Genomic DNA, 22,401 nt, shown 5'->3' with positions numbered 1-22,401 from the left:
AGGGCATCTGTAGTTTTTATCGAATTTTCAAGTATACCCATGACCCTGGTGATTATAGATCACCACCTCGTGGAATGTATTAGGCTGGGCTATGTAATTTCTCCTGCACTTAGTCAAGGTCAGGCACATAAGAGAATAATTGTTTCACACAAGAAATATTTGTTGAACTGAACTCAATTCTGATTCTGGCTCCATAGCAGTGCTGCATTTGGAAAGCGAGTTAGATGCTCTGGATATCAGTTTCTTCATCAGTCAATGGGACCAACAGCCTGCTTCCCTGGGGTGTATCAGGGTTAAGTGAGGACATTACAGACCTACTGTTGTTCTCATTGTGATCTTCTCTTGCAGAGTTTTTTGGGTTGACTCAAGTCACTATGTTGATTTATGTGACTGAACTTTCTGATTTTCCATTACTGAAATGAGGCAGCCTAGGAATGGCTTTCTAATTCTGTCGGTATAGCTTCTAATGTGGCTCTGCCTCCACAATGCTCATGTGTGTCTAGCTTTTTTCTTCCCATCCGAAAGGCTACAGTGGTGGGTGAATCTGAGGAAGACATGGTCAGGGCTGACATGCCTCCAACTCTTTGAAGTCTGCCTCATGTCTTGGCTCAGCTTGCAGGAGTGGCTGGCGTAGTCTCCATGGAGCCGGGGAGAAGAAACAAAGCTCGCTCCATTTTCTCTGCACCCAAATACAGTTGTATTAATATGTTTTAGCTCCTTCCTAACAGCAGAGAAGAAGGCAATGAAAACAACGAATTTGAGGGGTACCTGGGTGGCTCAGTGGGTTAAAGCCTCTGCCTTCAGCTCAGGTCTTGATCCTGGGGTCCTGGGATCAAGCCCCACATCAGGGTCTCTGTTCAGTGGGGAGTCTGCTTCCCCTTCTCTCTCTGCCTGCCTCTCTGCCTACTTGTGATCTCTCTTTCTGTTAAATAAATAAATAAAATCTTAAAAAAAAAAACGAGTTCGAAAGGTGAGAATCATATGTTTTCATGTATGGCAGCCATGAAACACAGTAGCTATTAAACAATTGGATCGTGGCTACTCTGGATTGAGATTTGGTATAAATGTCAAATACATATGGCATTTCAAAGGCTTAGTTTAAAGAAAGGAATATAAAACACCCGTTAATAAGTTTTGTATTGATCCCATGCTGAAAAGTGGATAATATGGTTATACTAAGTAAAACTACTTTCATTAGAATTATTTTCACCTGTTTCTTTTTCATTTTTTTAATGTGACTACTGGAAAAATTAAGACTGTCTGGTTCATGTATATTTCTTCTGACAGCACTGCATTCAACAGTTATTTCAACCCATTCTTTAGCATTAATCCTAGTGCGTAACTTCCATCTGCATTTTGCCAGGGAGTTGATGGAAGTGGAAGATAAAGTCATTTGTGCCTAAAGGAAACTTACCCACCTTGGAAACCTAGAGTATGTCCTATAGTCCTCTCCACTTAGGGTGATTAGGTCTACTCTTGAAATAACTTATCAAAGTGCTTTCTCATTTTTTGGGGGGGGGGTGGCAGAAATAAAGGTGTTCAGCTCTGATTTGAAGCTGCCAAAATTCCTGTAGCCCTGTCAAGTCTAGGCAGTGAAGATGAAGACAATTCTAAAATGGCAAAATCCCAGAGAAAAGGAAGAACCGGATACAGGCTATTATGGGGCGGGGGGGTAGGGGCGTGAGCTCTGGAGACCACAGTTGCACCCAGAACTTGTTTTTCTTATTACTCTGGTGTCATTTTATGCCAGTTAGTTAACTTGGAGTTTCAGCTGTTAGATCTGTAGAATGGGAGTATTAAACATTATCTCAAAGAGTTCTTGGAAGGGTTTAATGAGGTAATGAATTACGGTGCCTGATGCATAAAAGAGGGCTCAATGCATACTGTGAAGATGATTGTTGCTGCCATTAAACTGGAACATTTTTTCCGGTTCCCAGACTTTGTACCACCACAGGCAGGACTGTGTCTTTGTGAGTTCAAGCCCTAACTTGATCACTTGTGGCAGGCCTGTGAGAAATCCCTCCCTCCCTCTGGGCCTTGGTTTTCCTGCCTGGACAATGAGGTGATGGGGCCATATCGGCACCTTTCAGAGAGTGATCTTTGGTCAGGAATTTCATAATATATTCTTAGGTTTTGGGGTACAGAATGTGTAGATCTCATAGTCAAATAAATGTTGGAAACTGGTCATTAAAATATAACAAGGTTTTTCCACGCAAGACTTCTCAGAGGTCTAGAAACTCCTCTGAGAAACATTTGTTAACCAGACTCTCCAAGAGCAGAACAGGGAGGGCTACTTTCTCCACATTTATTTGACCATAAAATCTCTTTTCAATGAACACTTTGTGAGGCCAGTTCCCCAGGGAACCTTTTTTGGAAACAAAGTGAGGGAGCTGGCTGTGCTCATCATTTCTCCCTTGTGGATGGCAAGGGGCTGGGTGTACCTTCAGCAGGCTGGAGACAGCAGCCGGCTCCCATGGTGCACTGCTCCCGCAGGGAAGACACCAGGGTCTCCAGCTCCTCCAGTCTGTTCAGAAGATCCTTGACGTCGGGAGCCGCCGCGCAACCGCAGGCTCGGCGGGGGATGTTGATACGGTGTGTGAAGACGATTTGGTTTTCCCCGTCGACCGTGTGCTCCTGGAAGCTCTCAGTGGGCTCTGATGGTGGGGCCAGGTCCTTCTCCCCACTGGCTGATTCCAGATCCACTGAGCACTGGGAACCGACAGGCAGCTTGATGTTGTAGACGTGGTTAAACACTACCGGCTGCTGTTCCTCTGGCAGAGTGACATTGACCCCGCTTTGTCGCTTGTGCCGGATGACTTTCTTGAGGACCCCACCTTCAGTTGTGAGGGTGAACGAGGCTAGGAGGATGCCCGCCAACAGCCGGGTCATGGCCCCCATGGTGGAGGTGGGTTTGGCTGGGGGGGTTTTTGTGCTTTCGCTCCTAGGGTGTCTCAGTCTCAGGCAGAAGTGCGGATGTGGAAGCACAGAGGAGAATCCAGATGAGTGGGTTCCTGATCTTCTCAAAGGAATTCTCTTCTACAAGGAAATGAGGGAAAACAACAAGCTTGTTAGTATTCGTTGCTAATTGACTCTATTGAATATTGTCATTCCAAGTGAATTTTGATGTTCTATCTCCTGCGTTGGAAGTTTTCCTGATACTCCTTCAGTATTGCCTATAGTGTTGATACAAACTGGCCTTTAGAAGAATATTGCTGTCTTGAAGGAATGATTTTCACTCACTTTTCAGCTTCTGGAAATATAGGGAGATGGCAAGGAATAGAGAAAAGGGCAAAACTTTGGAACAGTATAGACCAGACCTGGATTTGGATCTCAGCTCTAGCTCTGTGCCTTTGGGTAAGTCATGTAACTTTTGTCCTATTTCTCTTTCTGTGCAATGAGTGGCTAATGTCAGAGTTAAAATAATGATATAAGTAACAATATTATAAGTAGAAATCTTTCATAGATTTACGAACCCTTTCAATCTTTCCTCAATGAGCCTACTGAATGAGTCATTGTAGTGCCAAGAGGCCATAATCGCAGTAGATGTTCAGTATTTCCTGCCTCTTATTATTTGTCCTCCAGTCCCAATTTAGCAGAGCAGCATCTGCTGGTTCCCCTCCACCCTGGGAGGCAGAGGTTCAAACAATGAACATGCTAGAAGGCAAGGCGAGTTTTAATTCCAGCCCACTGCTTCTTAATTGTTATGTCACCATTGGAACAGCCCTCTACCTCTTTGAGCCTCAATTTCTCTTCTCCTTGATCTATTTCTAAAACCTTAAAAAGTCAGGTGTTTTGGAGAACCTGATAGAATGTTTCTAAAGCAGTTGTCCAAACTATGATGGAGGAGGGCAGGAGATGGCTCAGAAAGAATGTCCATGAGTCTCTGATGTCTTCTCCAATCTGCAAGTACTTACACTATTCTCACTGAGTGTTATGGACTAAATCCTGTCCTCTCCTTTCCCTAAATTCATATACTGAATGAAGCCTGAACTTCTCATGGGACTATATTTGGTGATCGGGTCTGTAGAGAGGTAATTAAGTTTGAAAGAAGTCATAAGGGTACGTCCCTAATCTGTTAGTGCTAGTGTCCTTAGAAACGGAGGATCACCAATGTGACAGAACTCCCCCTCTCCCTCCTTCTTTCTCTCTGTTTGTGCACACAGGAGAGGTCGTGTGAGGACAGACTGAGAAGGCAGCCATCTGCAAGCCAAGAAGAGAGGCCTCACCAGACTGAATTTTCCAGCACCTTGAATTGAAACTGTTATCCTGTAGAATATGTAAGAAAATAAATTTTTGTTGTTTAAGCCAAACTAATGGTCTGTGTTATGTTTCTATAATAGCCTGAACAGACTAATAAACATATTGTGTTTTCCACAATAGTCAGAGTTCTGTGGAGGTAGAAATAAACATAAGACCAAGTGGCTACCCTCAGAGGTCTTAACATTAGAATTATAAATACAATGGAATCACACATTTAATACTTAAGGAACAAAGTAGGAAGGAATGCAAATGACTGATTTTGTAGTATAGGGTACTACTGCTTATGGAGTATGAAACAAATGAAAAGAATTGTCGAAGAGTGGTAGTTGGAAAGGACAGAATCTAAACTAAGCCTTAAAAAGAGAGAGGATAAGATACCAACAGAGTATGGAGGAGATTATGTCATTGAGAGGCAGTTCCTAACTTTGCTAAATTGTCTTATTCATCTGTCTTATGACTATTTATCTGTATGGACAAGCAAGGTAGCCAGAGCAAGGGCTGTTGTCAAATGTGGTTGGGAAATTCTTGAGTGGATAGGAAGACATGGCTAAACCTTAGATGGTTATAAATTGACCTAAGTATGCTCTGGATGCATGTGGGAATGATATGTACATATACATAGACATAGGCATAGACATAGACATATATACATATACATTCATTCTCCTATTTAATTGGAAAATACTCCGGAATATAGTTCAAGAAAATAGTTGAGATGTATTTGGTTTTTAATCGGTCACTTTGCAAATTGGCATTTTTCTATGCCCATGTTATTCTTACACTTGCTTCTTCAGAGATGACCATGTATGTCAATTAGATGTAGTCTTTGGAATGCTTATTCTACAGAGGTCCTCCAACTTTTTTTTTCCCTCCAGAAAGATCTTATCCCAATGATAGAATGTATCGACATGATTCCACATGATTGTCTCCTGCAGGACAACAGGAAGTCTTTGTGAAATCTGGAGCAGGGTGATGGTAGGGAAAACTGAAACAGTGGGACTGAGCGCAGGTCTCGGGACTAGAAAGCACTGGCTGTGCATTTAATCAATTCCTACCCACACATCTCCATTACGTCCTAATTATATTCATACTTGAAATTTTACCATCTATCCATGCAACAGCTACTTTGGGCATCTACTCCCTGGTTAGGCAAAAACAAACAAACCCCCCAAACAACAGCAACAACAACAACAAAAAGGAAACAAACACTTCTTTTGAGTATGCTTTCTTATTCAAATTAGTTTCCTAAATAAGAATGTGTGGACCTGTGATGTAGGCCAGCCCATTGAAAAAAATTATTATGAAGAAGAGAAACTTGGCAAGTTCTTTTAAGTCAGCATAACTTATTTGTTTACTGGACGAATATTCATTAATTGCACACTCTATTGCAATCACTTCAACTCTCTTTGCCTTCCACAAAGTCCTTCCTTCTACCACTTTCTTCCCAACAATTCTTAGTTTTCTCTTTCTTTCTTCTTCTTCCTTTTTTTTTTTTTTTTTTTTTAATTTTATGAGGAAGGGCCATGGGCCAAGCTTGAAATGCTTTTGGACTTTCATCCAACACTTTTGTGTGTTGCTAAATGACTTAAATTTCCATCTAAAAAGGCCATTAAAGCTGCTGGTTGAGACTCTGAGGCAATGAGTCTAGGGTAATAATGACCAGAGTATGGGTTGAGTGAGGATTTTTCACTGTCGTATGTCAGAGACTTACACTGGCACAGCCAAATGCTGCATTGTTTGGAGGAAGGAAATGTGATTCTTGAGGGTTTTGTATTTTGCATTGGCTCACAGTGGTCTGAGGGCAGGTGGATATTTTTTGTACTTTGGAAAAAACCCATTACATCTTTGGTGTGGAGGAAAGTGCCTTGGCTTAAGAATTAGACACACCTGGGTTCAATGCCACTCACTAGCTCTGTGACTTTGACAAGGGACTTCTCCTCTCTCACCATGACCTTATTTGTAAAATGTGAGTGGAAGTCTTTCCAAAGGGAATTATGGATTAGAAATTTGTCCAGAAAGCATCCAGCATGGTGACAGGTCCATAGTAGGCACACATTTAAAAGGAGCTGCTGGGGCACCTGGGTGGCTCAGTCGGTTAAGCCTTGCTTGGGTCCTGATCCCGGGATCCTGGGATGAGCCCTGAATGGGGTTCCTGCTCAGTGTGGAGCCTGCTTCTCCCTCTCCCTCTGCCTGCAGCTTTCCCTGCTTGTGTTCTTTCTGTCAAATAAATAAATAAAATCTTAAAAAAATTTTTTTTAAAGAAGCTACTGTTTTGTTGTACTCCTAAGAACAAAACGTAGCCATGAGTCCAGCTCAATAGCTTTTCCTTTGCTTAAGCTTGAGCTTGACCTCTGCACTGAGTCCTGTCTTAAACTCTGTAGCAACCTGGATTTAGATGAAAGAGGCCCTGTAGAAACTGCTGATGGGGGAGGAGGTAAACCTTAGGAAGATAAATTTTCTAGTACTGGAAATATTTACACCAGAGAGGAAAAAGATAGGGAGCAAATAATAACCTTTAAAAATGTAAAATATTCTCATGCAGACAACTGGCTGGTTAATGTCTCCCTTGAGGATAGACTTAAGGATAATTACTTTAGACTGTAGTTCGTGATAATTTAGGTTAGACGTGAAGGGTCATGTTCTGACAGTAGGGCTTTTAAAATTTCAGAATGAACAACTTATCCTATAGAGACTTTTTAAAAACACAAGCAGATTCTTATCTTTATAGGATGAGACCAGGCAATGGAAGGTCTGGAAACTATCTTGCAGGAGGAACGAGTGTGGATTGTGTGTGTTTAGCCTTTATTTGAAAAAGCCAGAGTTGAGAGGGACAGGATGACCACGTATAAATTCTAGGGAAGTGGGATCTGGCTAGTCCCTTATGTCCTCAAAGGACAGAACAAGGGCCAATGCATGTTTATGTTGGGGTGGGGAGGAGGGATGGTTACAAGAAGGCAAATTTCAGCACAACCGGAGAAATATTTTTCTACTTGGAACTCTCCAATAGAAAGGGCTTCTTTGAGAACACAGCACCACCCAAGGCACTGGAATGTAGACTTGTGTTGAAGAACACAACTTCTGTAGACACACTGTCTTGGGTTTGAGTCACTGTTCAACTTTCTCTTTCTTGGGTAAAATGCAATCTCCTAAGCCAGAGTCACATCATCATTAAAACGTGATACAAGGGTTCTCAGAAGATTGTTGTGAAAAGTGCAGGAGACCATGTGGGTAGCAGGGATGGCAGGGCCTTTGTCAGCAGCTCATACTTTGTAGTGAAAAGTATGACCTTCAATTAGTATTTTTTCTAGAATTTTCTTTCTCCCAACTCTTGAAATCTACCTTGGCATATACAGATCTGTTTTTAAAGCAAAGATAAAAGTTCTATTGTGAAGTAGAGACTCCTCTTTCGTTCCCAGACAAATACACTTTTGAAGATATGGATGTAGATCCAGGTCGAGGTCTACCTATATTTTATGATAAGATTAAAGGATCTAGTTGAGTATCGGTGTTTGTAAAAGAGAACAGCAGGAAGAGACACAGGTTTGCATTGGCTCAACACATAGACTGCTGGGGTTACACGCTTAGGACAAAGGGGCTATTTCTAAGCTTTGCATGTTGCCCTGCTCTTTATCATGTCTCATATATTCTGGGTGCAGAAAAGTAGTGCAGAGCGGACTCTGCTTTGTATCTTCATCAAAAGTAATTTTTAGATCCAAATGAACTGCTGTAGTTTTTTTTTTTTTTTGAGATTCTTTAGATCCCTCCTTTCCTATGAATTTCCCAAAACATAATTAGTATCAAGAGAAAAAAAAATACCATAAACATTCCCCCATGAGATAGAAGGTTCAAGAAGAGGCAGAAAACTTAGAATGCACTGGTCTAGAGCTGTAGTGTCCAATATGGCAGCCAGCAGCACAAGCGGTTGTTAAAATGAAAATGAATTAAATTTAAATATAATGAAAATCTCCATCGTTAGTTGTAATATTCACAGTTCAAGTGTTTTATAGTGGCACACGGCCAGTGGCTAGAACATTAATGCAGTTCCATTATGGCAGGAAATTCTACCGAGCAGGATTGGTTGAGAGGACTGTTTAGTGATATTAAATCCATGGTTCAGACAAGGAAACTGAAGTTCAGAGAGATCAGAGAGAATCTGTATGATGTTGCTTAGTGTCTTGTCTCGTGAAAATGGGGGAGTATCTCAGGTACATATGGCAGGAGACTCATGTAAGAAGATGGTGTCTATGTGGTAACTCAGCGAAACATTAGAAAATATGTATGTGCAGTATAATTTTTGTTACGTTTTTGGACCTTACATGTCCAAACATAATCCAGGTACAGGTAATAAATGGTCTTTATGGCTATTGCCCTCCTCAAATCTGAAGGTACATCCACCTTGCCCCAGACCTGCATCCTCCCCGAACCCTGCTCCCCATCCTACCCTTGGGATAGGAAACATTTTCTCTCTCCTTCCTTCCTTCCCTCCTCCCTACCACCCATCCTCCCTCCTTCCCTTCTCTTTCTCTCACTTTCTTTCTTTCTTCATACTTCAGAGCCCCAAGTTCTCTATGAGTTTCTTCTCCTCAAATCATAGCAGAGAGATAAGCTACTCCAGGACCACTCTGGGTTTGCCTAACATCTTTTCCTGCTTGGCCTCACCCTTCTCTTGGAAACTGGTAGAACCTGTCAGAGATAACTTATGGCTCTCTTTCTGTTGACCCACATACTACTTGGCTCCAGAGTTTTTGAGAGGACTCAGTCCCTTTCCTTCAGCAATATAAACCATTCTGTTGATAAAGTAGCTGGGTGTGAGAGAAAGAGCCTGATCTTTGGAAAGAAATAGACCTATGTTAGAATCCAGCTTTTCCACTTAGTAGCTGCTTCTTGTGGCCATGGGTTCACCCCTTGAGTCCCACTTGCCTGGACCCCCCCTACATGGCTATTCCTACATCTATCTCATGGTGTTTCGGGAGAATGGAGTGAAGTGAGATATATGTTAAGCTACTAGCATGGCACGTGGCATACAGCACGTGGTTTATATATGGTGGCTAATAATAGCAGAAGCAATAGTAACACTGGTCAAATAGAGAATGGACCAGAAAGGAAACTTTGCATTTAGAAGAGATGGGAGAATCGGGGAGATACATCATGATTATAATAACAATGTAACAGGTAATAACAGAGACTGGTCAACCCAAGTCTATGTATGTTTGAAGTGGAAGGAAGCTGCATTCTTTTGAGGGGCTTAAGAAAAACATGTTGAGAGATGTGCCTTCTGGGATGGGCCTGAACTGATGGGTGGATACAGTTGCAACATGTGGGTAGAATTCAAAGCCTGTGGAAGTCTAGAAAGGGAAGAGAGAAAAGGCAAGGGACTTGGAGTGCATGGCTGATATGGAGAATAAGAAGATGACAAACGCATCCTTTTGTGGCTCCCTGCTAGAGGCAGAGGTGGGGGTCACGTGGATGGACAACTGAAGGTTAGTTCTACTGGGGGGTCAAAGACATGCAGGGGAGTGGAAAGGAGTGAGCACACACAGTTGGTAGAACCAGAGTTAGGAATAGGAGTACATGAAAGGTCAAGGTGAAGCTGGCACTGAGCCCAGTAAGCAACATTGTATCTCTCTAAGGATAAGTGTCTAATTGCTCAGTGTCCTCTGTTGAGAGGACTAAGTAGAACACAGGCTTCTGTCTTTAGTCCCTGGTCTCCAAATACTGGCGTATTTACTGTTGCACCCTTCAGATTTAAAGAGATGGAAATAATGGTCCTGAAGCCTTTTTTTTTTTTTTTTTTTTTTTTTAAAGTTGGGGAGGGCATTAAGCTGTTAGGACTTCATGGCTGTTTCAAGATAAAAATTAATTCTTGGTTCACCTTCTCCGGTATTAGATATTACCATTGTAGGATCATTTCCCAGATCATGGCATCATGGATTTTTATTCAGAACATTACTCTGAGGTGACACTTCATTTAACAGGTGAGGAAAGCAGGTCGGTATTGTGGTGCCATACCCCAAGGGCTTTCTGGTTAATAATTTTACACTTTAAGGTGCCTCTTATCTGGTGATCAGATTTGCGCCCACCCCATCTCTAAGAAGAGCTACTTTGTAGCTAACCTTTTGGAAGCAGGGTGACATAAACTATCCGTTATTTTTAGGCACCTTGCCACAGGACAAAGACCATTGCTGGATAAAGGAATCAACAATCTTTGAATTTTTCCCTGGTCACAGCTGGAGAATAAACAATTTCATTTTTAGATAAAGCTTCTAACTGGCTAGAATCATATTTCAGAATTAGTTACTTATGACTTCATTTTCAGTGGTTCCCAGAATATATCTATCTTGTTGACTTAGGCACGCACATGAAATATCCTAGGTTGGGGGCAGCGAGGAGGATTCCTAGTGTTTAGAAATGCCGATGAATCTCTTTCCACTGCATGAGGCAGCTCACACCAATTTTTTTCTTCTTGCTTACAGGCAAGAGAATTTTATCGCACACAGTCCTTTAAGCATGGAGTTGCTTACATGGGCATTCTTAAAGGTTCTAGAAATTCTTCACCCCTTGTCCTTCCCAACATCCATAAATTCCTTCTTGGAATGTGTCAGGAAGAGAGAGGAGCCAGGAAACAGCCTTGAGGGTGGAATTTTTCCGAGGACATCTGATCCTTACAGTTAGTGAGGCCAGCACAACCTGTCTTAAAAGAATTAAGAGAACTCTGACTGCCAAACCAGAGCACCTCCAAGCCCTAGGTGTTTGAATTCCAGCACTGAAAAGCATTTATCCATTCATGTAGCATGGTGACTTAACTGGTGCCCAACTCGGATGCTACTGGAGCCAGCAATCATCCCAGAGGGCTGAGAATTAACTCATTTGAAAAATTATTCATTCTCGCATTTAACACAGATAAATTGAATGAGTGCTAAGATAGCCCAAGGGATAGTGAGGTGTCTGAGAGACCCATGATGGATCATTCTTGCTCTCATTAAATTCATGGTCCAGTAAAGGAAACAGACATGTCAACAGATAATTATAGGGAAGAACAATAAATGCTAAAATGGACCATTATCCAGGGAACGTCAGCAATGTTTGAGAATATCTCTTCTAGAATCAGTCAAGTACTATTGAACCCTGGTTCTGCCACTTGCTTTCAGTTTGACCCCTATGGAATTGCCATTTTTGTAGGTCAGAAATGGTTGGATAGAAGGTAACTTCATATGGTTCCTTCTAGTAGCTACAACCTTTGATATGTAACTTTGCCTCTCTGAGACTCAGTTTTCTTGTTTGTAAAATGATAACACTAGTATCAACCTCAGAATAAAGTTCTCTCAACTAACTGCAAGTGGCAGAAAATGAAATTAAATGAGATAATATATAAAAAATATTTAGGACATAGCCTAAGGGGGGAGAGATCTCAGAAATCTGTGCGTGTTGTTATTGTGTGACGGTTTGTGTCCTTGATTTGGAAAAGACAGGTATTAGAAGGCTAGTCTCTGAAGGATGGGAGATTTATAAGGGATGGCAGGGAAGCCCTCTCTTGCCCACTATTCCTTTTTCCTTGGAAGTGTACCATTTTTAGTGCTTCAGTTTGTCAAGGGATAGGGATACTCTGAAATCCACAGCGGAGTGAGGACTTAGAGGTCACAGCCCTAGTTTTTCTCCTGGTTTATTTATTCTCATCTGGTAGCAAGAAAGGCAAGTCTGTGAGCCTAGGGTGGGGCTCTTTTCTGGGAGGTCAGTACCCCGGCCAAGAGGCAGTGCTCCTCCTGGGATGGTTGTCCATGCCGCTCCGCCAGGGATTTCTTCAGAAGAGGCTAGTTGTGGTTGACTCTTTTAAGACACTACTGACGGGAAACATTTGGCTCAGCTTCTCAGCACTTTCCATAGGCACAGACAGACACGAGTGAAAATCAGATTTGAGTGGGGCTTAAAAGCAACTGTAGAAGATCATGGAGTAGGGGGTTGGCAAATTTGTATCACCAAAACACATCCTTCTAGTATACGTGGCAGGCATTGCTAATCAGCACCTATCTATTTCCACAGAGCCCTGCTTCCCAGTTGGTATGAATACATCCCTCCAGGCAGATACATCTGAATCAGGAGATGTAGTACAGGCCTTGAAAGGGAATTACTGAACTGAAACCTCAGAGAAGGTCCGTAGCTAATTAGTGGTAAAGTTGATATTAAAACTCAGAGATCCTCCCTCTTGGTCAATGAATTTGATTGAGGTTTATCTTCTCCCCCTAGCTACGGAAAGCCCTTCAAAAATAAGGGCATCTGAGAGGTTTCTAGTAATTCTTAGTCTGGGGTTTTTGTAAAGATACTTCAGAAAGAAGTATCAGCAATAGGGTCTTGGAGAGACTCTGTGTTATGAGATTTCCAGGTTTATTGGTCCTGTAAGTTTTCTTCAGTTTTCCATCCATCCATCCATCCACCCATCCATCCATCCATCATCCATCCAACCAACCAACCAACCAACCATCTTTTCAGTACATAGTTATTAAATACCTACCATCTGCCTGGCCTTGAGTGAACCATGAAGGATACAACAATGAGGAAGATCAGCATGTTCTAATCATAAAGCTTATAATTTCCTCCTGAAAGTTCACAAATGCAGTGTTTTTTTAAAAATTATTATTTTTTATCTTTTCAGAGAGAGAGAGAGGGAGGGAGAGAGAGCATGCATGCATGTGTGGGGTTGGGGAGGGGAAGAGGGAGAGAGAGCAGCAGGCTCCATGCCCATCAATGGACAAATGGGAACCTGATGTGGGGCTCAATCTCACAATTCTGAGATCATGACCTGAGCAGATATCAAGAGTCAGATGCTCTACTGTCTGAGCCATCCAGATGCCCACAAATTTATTTGATTTTAAGTCCATATACTGCGGATTTAATATTTGTGATATTCTTAAGTGTCATTGCAGATTGTGAACATGGCACACTCTCAGGCTGACAGCAAGAGTGTAAGTGAGAAGATTCTTTTAAGAGACACTTGCTATTTACTTACTATGGGTTGCACACTGTGCTAAGAGCTAGGGAGACTCTGCAGAAGAAGGACTTATTCTGTTTCCAGAAATCTCAGAAACTAGAACATACACAAGGTTCAGTAGCAGTGCTGGCCTGAAGAAGGAATTGAAGAAAGTATCAGTCTGAGCAGGTAAGCTCCCAGAGGGCTTCCTGGAGGAGGAAATGCTCAGAACCACCAAATGTTGATTGAAAAGGCCTTGAAGGTAAGGAAGAGTTTGAAATAATAACAATGCTAATGAAAGTCATAAAAAGGTCATCTACGACCATTCCGTGTGCTTATTTTGCTAGTAAGTATATTAAGTTTCCAATTTTAAATTCTTACAAAATGGTATGAGGCAGTATCTTTATTCTCATTTTGAAGATGAGGAAACTGAGGCAGAGAATATTTATGTGGCTTATGCAAGTTCAGACACGCATTAAGTAGTGGAGTCAAGACTTGAACACAAGTCGATCTGAATCCAAATAAGTGCCCTAAACCACGGTCTTCCACAGCCTTTAGTGTTGGAAGGCTGGGGAAAAGGTTGTGGTTCAAGACCAGTCCCAAGCTCTGTCTCCATAACTTTCAAACACCTGGCTCAACTGGGAAAATCTCTGGAGATACTGTCAAAGCCCAGTTATCAATGAGAGAGGGTACCAGATTTCTTGAAGGCTGCTCAAGAGCCCCTTTGCCATCTCTGAGTGGACAAATCTATTTGTACTTCAAGATAGAGCTAAAAAGTCATCTATTGTTAGAAGTTTTTTGGGTAATTTTTTTCCCTCTGAATTCTTAAGTTCTTGACTTGATATGATTTCCATCATGTGTCATTCTAAAATTGATTTTGGATGACTTATTACATATGTATATCTTCCTCTTTTAGAGCACAAGCCAATTCTATCTTGTATTTATGTTGGACTATAAGGAGTTAGACTGAATGGAATCTGTCAGCTCCATGTAGACATGAACAATATCTGAGTCATTCATCTCCTACTACCCAACACCAAGCTCAGTGTCTACAACATAGTGAAGGCACAATATGTTTATATTTACATGAAATAAAGCTGAATATATTTCTTGCTTTGAACTTACACATAGCAGAGGTACCTATGCATGGAACGACTGAATGAACAAATACTCTTATTTTCCTGATAGCTCTCAGAGAATCAGTTCTCTTGTGATCTCTTCTAGGACAAGATGTATCAAGGAATTGACTATAGCTGCACTCCAGGAATTACTTAATTTTAATTCACTCAGCTGTTCACTGGGTACCTACTATATGCCAGACACTACACTAAGCACAGGGAGACCAAGACACATTGGGCTTCTTCCCATGAGATTCCAGGCAACACCTCAAGGGTTCTTGAGAGCCTGGTACTGTCTGTGTTGAGACAGACCTTCCACAGGAACAAAGTAAACTCAACTAGACCTTTAGCAGGAGACAAACTCAACCAGGCCTCTGATGTACTCATGTAAAATTCTGGTTTCAATGGGAATGAAGCCTCCTGGGTTATTAGTCAGCAATTCTTTCCATTTCAATGCAGTATTTGTTGTTGGTTAGATTAGGTCACTCTTTCTTCTTTTGAATTTTGACTTTTCACTACTTATTTTTCAGCTCCCAGAGATTTGAGGCTCTACTAAGACCACATAGTGGAGAGTGCAGCAGATCAAAGGGCTAGAAAATGAGCTTTGAGGCACAGTCCTGCCAACCACTCACTGTGGGACCTTGGGCAGGTCCCATCCACTCTCCTGTCAAATAAGCAAGAGTGTGCATCCCCAGTCCTTGACTCTGGCTCTAGGGACCTGTGATCCATTATTAATTTGGTAATATTTCTGCTGAACTTAAATTCGGACTTCATTTTAGACCCATGTCAAGTAGCCAATATTAAGTATACCCCTCTGCTCCCCACAAAATGTTTCTTTCTTTTGTTTTTTGGCTGAAGGGCCGGTGATGCTTTGTGGGTTCCTTCTTCCCATCCCCCAAACAGAAGTTTCCTTACCAACCCAATTAAACTCACAAGTCTTAATCCATAAAATATTTCCATCCAGACACAATAATGAGATTCATATTTGTGGTTTAGTATACCTAAGAAAAGCTCAGATGAAATATGACTAGATCCATTGATACATTCAGACCACAAACTGCCCTGGTGTGGTCTGGTTTCAATTTCTGAAATAAAAATTCTGCAGAGCACTTGATTTCTCTCTCCTCTTTCTTGCCTAGACAGAAAGGAAAATAAAAAGTGGGTCCGACCAAGTGGCAACAATATAGGTTCTTGTAAAATTCTGGAAAATTGCTCCAAATGTAAATTTCAGTTCATTTCCTAATGGAACAATGACCTCCTCTGGCTTTCATCCAGAATTTCAGGAAATCTAGTTGACTCTACTGGAAGTAGGTTCCTGAGCTCTTGAGCCAAAGCAAAGAGATTAGAGCTTTGTCTAGAAGGGATGGGTTACAGACTGACTCATACCTCAACGTTATATAAGAGACCTTCTACAAAGGGCTCTGGGACATGGTGACCCCTGTGAAACTGTTGTTAGCCATCCAATGCCAGAGATGTAGCCTTGTAAGACTTTGGAAATTCTTAAGGAGGCACTGGGATGGGATAGAGAAGAATATAGCCTTTAGAGCAGAAAAACTGGAGATCAAACTCTGTTTACCTGCTGGGGAGCCTTGGACTAAAACCTATAATGTTTCTGAATGGTGGCTTCTTCAGCTATAAAATCAGGATCTTTCCAGGGCTGATGGAGACAGTGACTAGAATAATAGAGTTATGAATGCTACCTAAGTATTAGTATCTGCTCTGCTTTTCTCCCTCTTCCTCTGTGGCTTCCCTTATTAGGGAGCTCCTCAGCATCAGACATAAGGAAATAGTAATATTATAGAGGTGGTTCAAACATCGACTGAGAGGTTGAACTGGTTCGGGATGCAGCTGAGTTTCAGCTTACTTGTCAACCTCAGTGAGCTGATATGGCCACCTGGCGCCATGGCCTCGTCTGGACTCAGGGGGTAAAAGTGCTGCAGTGGGGAATTTGGGTAAATTGGAAGGGGAGGTGAACCATGAGAGACTATGGACTCTGAAAAACAGTCTGAGGGGTTTGAAGTGGCGGGGGGTGGGAGGTTGGGGTACCAGGTGGTGGGTATTATAGAGGGCATGGCTTGCATGGAGCACTGGGTGTGGTGAAAAAATAATGAATACTGTTTTTCTGAAAATAAATAAATTGAAAAAAAAAAAAAGTGCTGCAGTGGCTTAATAATGAACTCCAGGGGTCATGAAGTGAGAATGTGTGCCAAATATTTGACATAGCAAGACTAGATGGCTTTGGCAATCTTTTCTGAGCCAATGTGCTGATATTTGAATGAATGGAATGCCGATTGAGACCTGAGACCGAGGGAACCAGATGGAGTGTCTGTTGATGTAAAGGATGGTAGGAATCAAGTGCAATAAAACTTGATGCATTTTGATAGAAGTTGACTCCCGAAATGAAACTACGCCTCTAAAATTGGAAGCAGGACACTGGACTCTCAGGGAAAACTAGCACTGCTCTAGCAATTAATTTGTGTGATACACAAGGGAACATACGTTCATTGTCTGTTCTCTCTTTTTCAAATGGGGCCATTTCTCTGCTTCCCCAGGAGCTGACGCTGACCGCACACACACCTGTGCCAGGAATCATACTGCCTGTCTCACTTGGGTCATTTTGTTGAATCCTCTCCAAGGCCTATGAAGTACTTACCTTTGTTTGTTTGTTTGTTTGTTTATTTTTCATTTAGGGATGAGGAAACGGAGGTTCACACCACTCCAGCTCACCGTGCGAGAAAGGGGCAGCAGGGATTTCATTCAGAGGGACAGACTCATGGGTTAGAGAGCCCATTCCTAACCCTCGGCTCTGCCGCCATCTTTGACTGATGTCAAAGTGTGGTCTGCACAGCAAAGCAAAAAGGCAAACTTCAAAACGACCCAGTGTTCAGGGTCCAGGGTAACTATTGACAATAAAAGACCTTTACTTCCAGAGAGAGTTGGAGAAGTTGCACATGAGCCTGAAAAATAGATATTTTTAACCCCCGACTTGGGTTTAATTAGCTGTATAACTTTAGGTGGCATTTTGTAAAATGTAATCTACAACATGTTGGCAGGTATTAATGCAAGGGAAAAAAAGATTTCCTAGTTAAACATGTTTGGAAAATGCTATTTTAAACCAAATGTTATTTTAAACCAAACAAATTTTACAGCTTTGTTTACTTCAGGGTTTTCCAGGGTCTTTAATGGGTTTGTGTTCATGGGAAATCTCCAAGAGGGGGAGAGTTTATAGTGTTTTCCAAACCCACTTGATTATTTTGTGTTTGAAGTATGTCATGGGATTTGGTTTGGTGGCACACAATGGGGAAAGCTCAGATTTGGAACAAATCTACACCCTCCTCCTTCCATTTCCTTACACGTTAGATGGGAGTAATGATGATATTCAATCATGGCCAGTCTCTGAGTGCAAGGCTTGTGGATGGAAACTCTCCACCAACGTAAACCGTGAGTAAGGCAGACAGTGTCCCACGTATTCTCTGCCTGGAGCTTTACAGATGCCCTTTTTATTTTAAGATTTATTTATTTATTTGAAAGAGACCATGAGCAGGAGAGGCAAAGGGAGATGGAGAGTGAATGTCAAGCAGACTCAGTGCTGAGTGGGCCTCAATCTCATGACCCTAACATCACAACCTGAGCCAAAACCAAGAGTCAGATGTTTAACCAACTGCGCCACTCAGGGGTCCCAGCAGATGTCCTTTAATGGTGATGGCAATCTTAGCCGTTAAGAAGTGCTGTTCATATTTTACTGTTATGAGAGCTGAAAGCGTCAGAAGGTGAAATAGCTTGCTCAGCCAGTAATTATGTTATTTAGAATTAAGAACTCAGTCTTATAATTCCAAATCCTATACTCTTTCTGCTACACCAAGCTATCTTTTTAAGCAAGATTCACTTTATCTTAAGTTTAAACAATATTTATGCAACAAATATCACTTACATGAGTAAGTAGAATTTTTGGATCCCTAAAATGGGGCCCCTTCGGAGGGCGGGGCTGGGGAGCCGGAGTGCATACGGCCATTTTATGTACAGTTTTGAACTTGAGGGGAGGCACAGAGCCAAATGTGCTATAATATCTATGTCTCAGGCAAATCTTTAAAGCCCCTGGAAACAGCCTACTCTCTTTGAGTCTGGCCTGGAGAGAAAGTGAGTAAGTGAGAGGAAGATAAAGTGAGAAGTAGCAGACAGAGGAGCTTAACAAATCTCTCCTTTCTGGAAAACTGGCCCTCATGCTATGTATGACCAAAAAAAAAAAAAAAAAAAAAACCAGAGTACTGTTTCCAAGAAATCAGTTAAGGCATGAGAGTCTTGCAAAGGTCTAGAAATTACAACTTTCATTTTTAAAAGAATGGACTTTCATGAACAAATAAATAAAGAAAGAAATTTGTGGAGATGGGGGGAGTCCTTTCTGGACAATAACATTTAATTCAGCATATAATAGGCAAGTCAACAAAGTTAGCCTGGGAGAGATAGAAGACAGAGGAGGTTCCAGGGGAAATCGAGGGTGAATCATAAAAATGAATAACTCTTCTGTCATTCTTCGAAGTTTCTTTCAGTATTGTTTTTGGAAGGGGGACTTACTAGATGAGCCTTTATTTCTGTTTCAATTGTTTCATATGTGTAAATATAATAATATACACCTTGCTAGGTTGTGGTGATTGGAAATTAGATATCTAAAGTTAGAACACTGGCAGGAGTCCGTATTATTTCTAAGACCAGACAGTAAATATTTTAGGTTTTGCAGCTAGATGATCTATGTCACAGAGACTCAACTCTACAACTGCAGAAAAAGTAGCCATGGTCATGGCATAAAGGAATGAGCATGGCTGTGATCCAATAAAACTTTATTTATAAAAATAGGTTGCCACCTGGTGGCTTCCTGATGGTTGCTGGACTATAGTTGTAAAACCAGATACAGAGTGAACTGGACAAGAAGGAAACTAACCTTTTGTTGAGAGCCTTCTATATATCTGTTTTGTGCCATGCCTTATGCTAGAAGCTTTTTATACATGCTATCATTTATCTTGTCATTTGTCATGGCAACCTGGTGAGACAGGTATTATTATGCACATCTGAAAGTTAAATTGAGACTCAGGGAGATTCAGTGACGGTTTAGATGGACAGCCGGCATTTGGACCCTACCTTGTGACTCTAAAATGCGTGCTCTCAATTACTACCCAGGATGATTCATCAAGCAACTTCCTGTTTATATAAAGTGAAAAAAAATTTTTTAAAGGTTTTATTTATTTATTTGACAGACATCACAAATAGGCAGAGCTGTAAAGTGAAAATTTAAATTAGTGCTGCTCAGTAAAGAGAGAGATCAGAGCCCAAGCAGACACCTCACCTTCCATTTCCTAGATCTTTAGCAGCAATCTGGTGGCTGTCTGTGTGTAAGCACCGAAATATTTGACCTCTTTCTCCCAGAGCCTCTGGCTGGACCTCAAGTTTTGTACACTTCCCCTTTGGAGAATGCTTAAGCCAAGGTGTACTGTTTGCAAACACTTATTAGTTTTTAGGCAGTTGTTGGCAAGTTTCCTTTGGCCTGAGATGGGATTCCAGAGTCTGCTGAAGCCTGGCTCTGCTCATCGATCATCTCAGCCAAAAAGAGCTGCTAATTAGGGTGACACCCCACTTCTCTTTACCTCTAGAGTTCGGTTTTCTTGCTCTGGGCTTTCCTGTTTCAGCCCGAGTGGTTTGCTGGGATTTACCATAGGTCTAGATGAGTGAGAGCAAATTTATAGTCCTTTTAAAAATCTATGAAGCCTTGTGCTCTAGTGCAGAATTTACCAGAATACATTCCAGAATGTTTTTAGGTACATGTCCTGTGGAAAACGGCATTTGTGGTCAAGTAACTTGGGGGACATGGGTTAAACAAAGCTGAGTAGGTTCCTGCTACAGGATTTTTTAGATCATGTACTCTTCTCCCCCAAATCTCCTACTGGCTTCTAACTACACTTAGAATAAAATCTAAACTCCCAGCAGAGTACCTACAGAGCTCATTTCTCTGTTTTATTCAGATCTCTGCTTAATGTCATCTCCATGTCTCACCCTTTGAAAAGGACACCCCACTCAAAACCATCTCATTGTCTGTTCCCTTACTATGTTTTCTGTTTCTTCTTAGCAAATAGTTGCCTGAAATTGTACTCAAAAGTTTATTTGATTCCTTATTATCATCTATCTTCTTCTTCCATAATGTGAGCTCCATGAGTAGCTTAAAAGGATCTTGCATGTCCTCTTATCTACTTTATCTCCACCTCCAGAATATGAGCTAAGAATTCCTGGGGCGCCTGGGTGGCTCAGTGTGTTAAAGTCTCTGCCTTCAGTTCAGATCATGATCCCGGGGTCCTGGGATTGAGCCCCACATCGGGCTCTCTGCTCAGCAGCGAGCCTGCTTCTCCCCTCTCACTCTGCCTGCCTCTCTGCCTACTTGTGATCTCTCTCTGTCAAATAAATAAATAAATAATCTTAAAAAAGAAAAAAAGAAAAGAATTCCCAAGAACAGGACACAGTGGAAAGGATTCCCTAAACCCCTTTGTCCACAGAACACTTTTAGAGTTGAATCTCATGAGAATGTTGCTCCACAGGCCACAGTTTTGGTAACTGCTTGTCTAATGGAGCTTTATTCCCCATGACCATTTCAACAACAGGTAGCAAATATGACAATAAAATGTTTATACCAGACTGTGAGTTTTGTACTAAGCAATGCACTCACCCTTTCACCATTTAATCATCGCAATAACCTTTTGGAGTATGTGCTACTATTTTGCCTTTACTATGGATGAAAATGAGGGTAAGAGAAGTTAAGTAATTTTCCCAAGATCATGTTGATAAGAAAAGAGCAAGCCCTTGAACCCAGAACTAATGCCAAAGCCATACTCTGAACCATTAGCTGATCCTCTCCTGTGCTGTCAATTTCTCCATGTCCTAAGATAGAGAACTCTTTGTCTCCATCCCTCCCTTGAGTCCTTCCCTTCCTCCCACTGGCTGTAGACTGATCCTTGTTATAACCTCCAGATAACAGGATCTCCTGTGACTCAGCCTCAAATCCCCAGACAGGCCTCCTCTGTCCTTGGTACTGGTTTTTCCAAACCCCAGGCAGGGCATGCTTTGATCTAGAAGCCTCCTCTGAAAGCAAGGGCATTCCTGTCTGTGCCCTGAGATAGTTTCCTGTCCTAGAACAGTGCTAGCTTCCTTCTGTCATAAGTCACGACAGTTGACTACACAGTAGTAGTAGACAGTAGTAGACAGTAGACAGTAGTCTACACAGTTGGAAGCCCAGAGGGCAAGACATGAAAACAACCTCAAGTTTTGGGCTTTCTAAATAAACTCTAGTGAGGAAAGAGAAGTCCAAATCTGGGACACAGTAAGAACTCCTGTCTGTGTTTGAAGGTTGATTTTATTCCAATTGTGCTCAATTTCAGATGAACCAGATACAAATTCTCCTTTCAAGAACTATACTGGCAATACTGGCAGGAGCAGTTGATCTATGAGCAGACAGCCAGTTCCAGAATGATAATGGTGACGACAGAAAAAGATACAGGGTAGAATAGGATGACAATAAAAGGATATCTCCTCTATCCAGAGGAGAGAGGTGGTTTTTGAACTGAATTTTGAAAGGAGATTATGAATAGGTAAAAAAAAAAAACAAGGGAAGGATATTATAGGAAAGAGGGAGTGGCATTTTCCAGGGCATAAAAATCATGAAACAGTTGGTGTTGAGAGCATGGATTACAGCTGAAGTACAAGATGTGTTTGGAGGTTGGAGGCCAGACCATGAAAGAAACTGAATTCTAGGTTGAAGATCTGAATTTTTTCTGTGGCCAGAAGAGAATCATTTGGGAGTCTTTAAGACTGGGAAGGTTTACCTACAACCCAGGTTGAGGGACAGATTGAAAGGAAAGGCTGGTGGGATGGGAGCCACTGGGAAAACCATTGCTATGGTTCACCTGTGAGATGCATGACCTGAACTAGGATGATGAGGGAGGGGTTGGGGAGGCAGTGAACTGATTTACTTGTTAAGGCAATAGAATCCACAAGATTTGGAATATGGTGGTGTAGGAAGGAAAA

At 41.7% G+C, this 22,401-nt stretch overlaps 1 protein-coding gene across 9 annotated transcripts in view; it reads right to left on the bottom strand.

Annotated features, from left to right (window-relative positions):
• The window catches only part of TNC (tenascin C), a 93,973-nt gene that overhangs the window by 62,920 nt on the left and 8,652 nt on the right, over positions 1–22,401 (bottom strand). For all 9 annotated transcript variants that reach the window (XM_044265043.1, XM_044265044.1, XM_044265045.1 and 6 more), the window contains exon 2: positions 2,442–3,036. In XM_044265043.1, the coding sequence (XP_044120978.1) occupies positions 2,442–2,898 (457 nt within the window). In that variant the 5' untranslated portion in view covers positions 2,899–3,036. The remainder of the gene's footprint in view (positions 1–2,441; positions 3,037–22,401) is intronic.

This window comes from Neovison vison, chromosome 9 (assembly GCF_020171115.1).
Source record: "Neovison vison isolate M4711 chromosome 9, ASM_NN_V1, whole genome shotgun sequence".
NCBI classification, from domain to species: domain Eukaryota; kingdom Metazoa; phylum Chordata; class Mammalia; order Carnivora; family Mustelidae; genus Neogale; species Neogale vison.
This window is presented reverse-complemented; position numbering and strand designations above follow the sequence as displayed.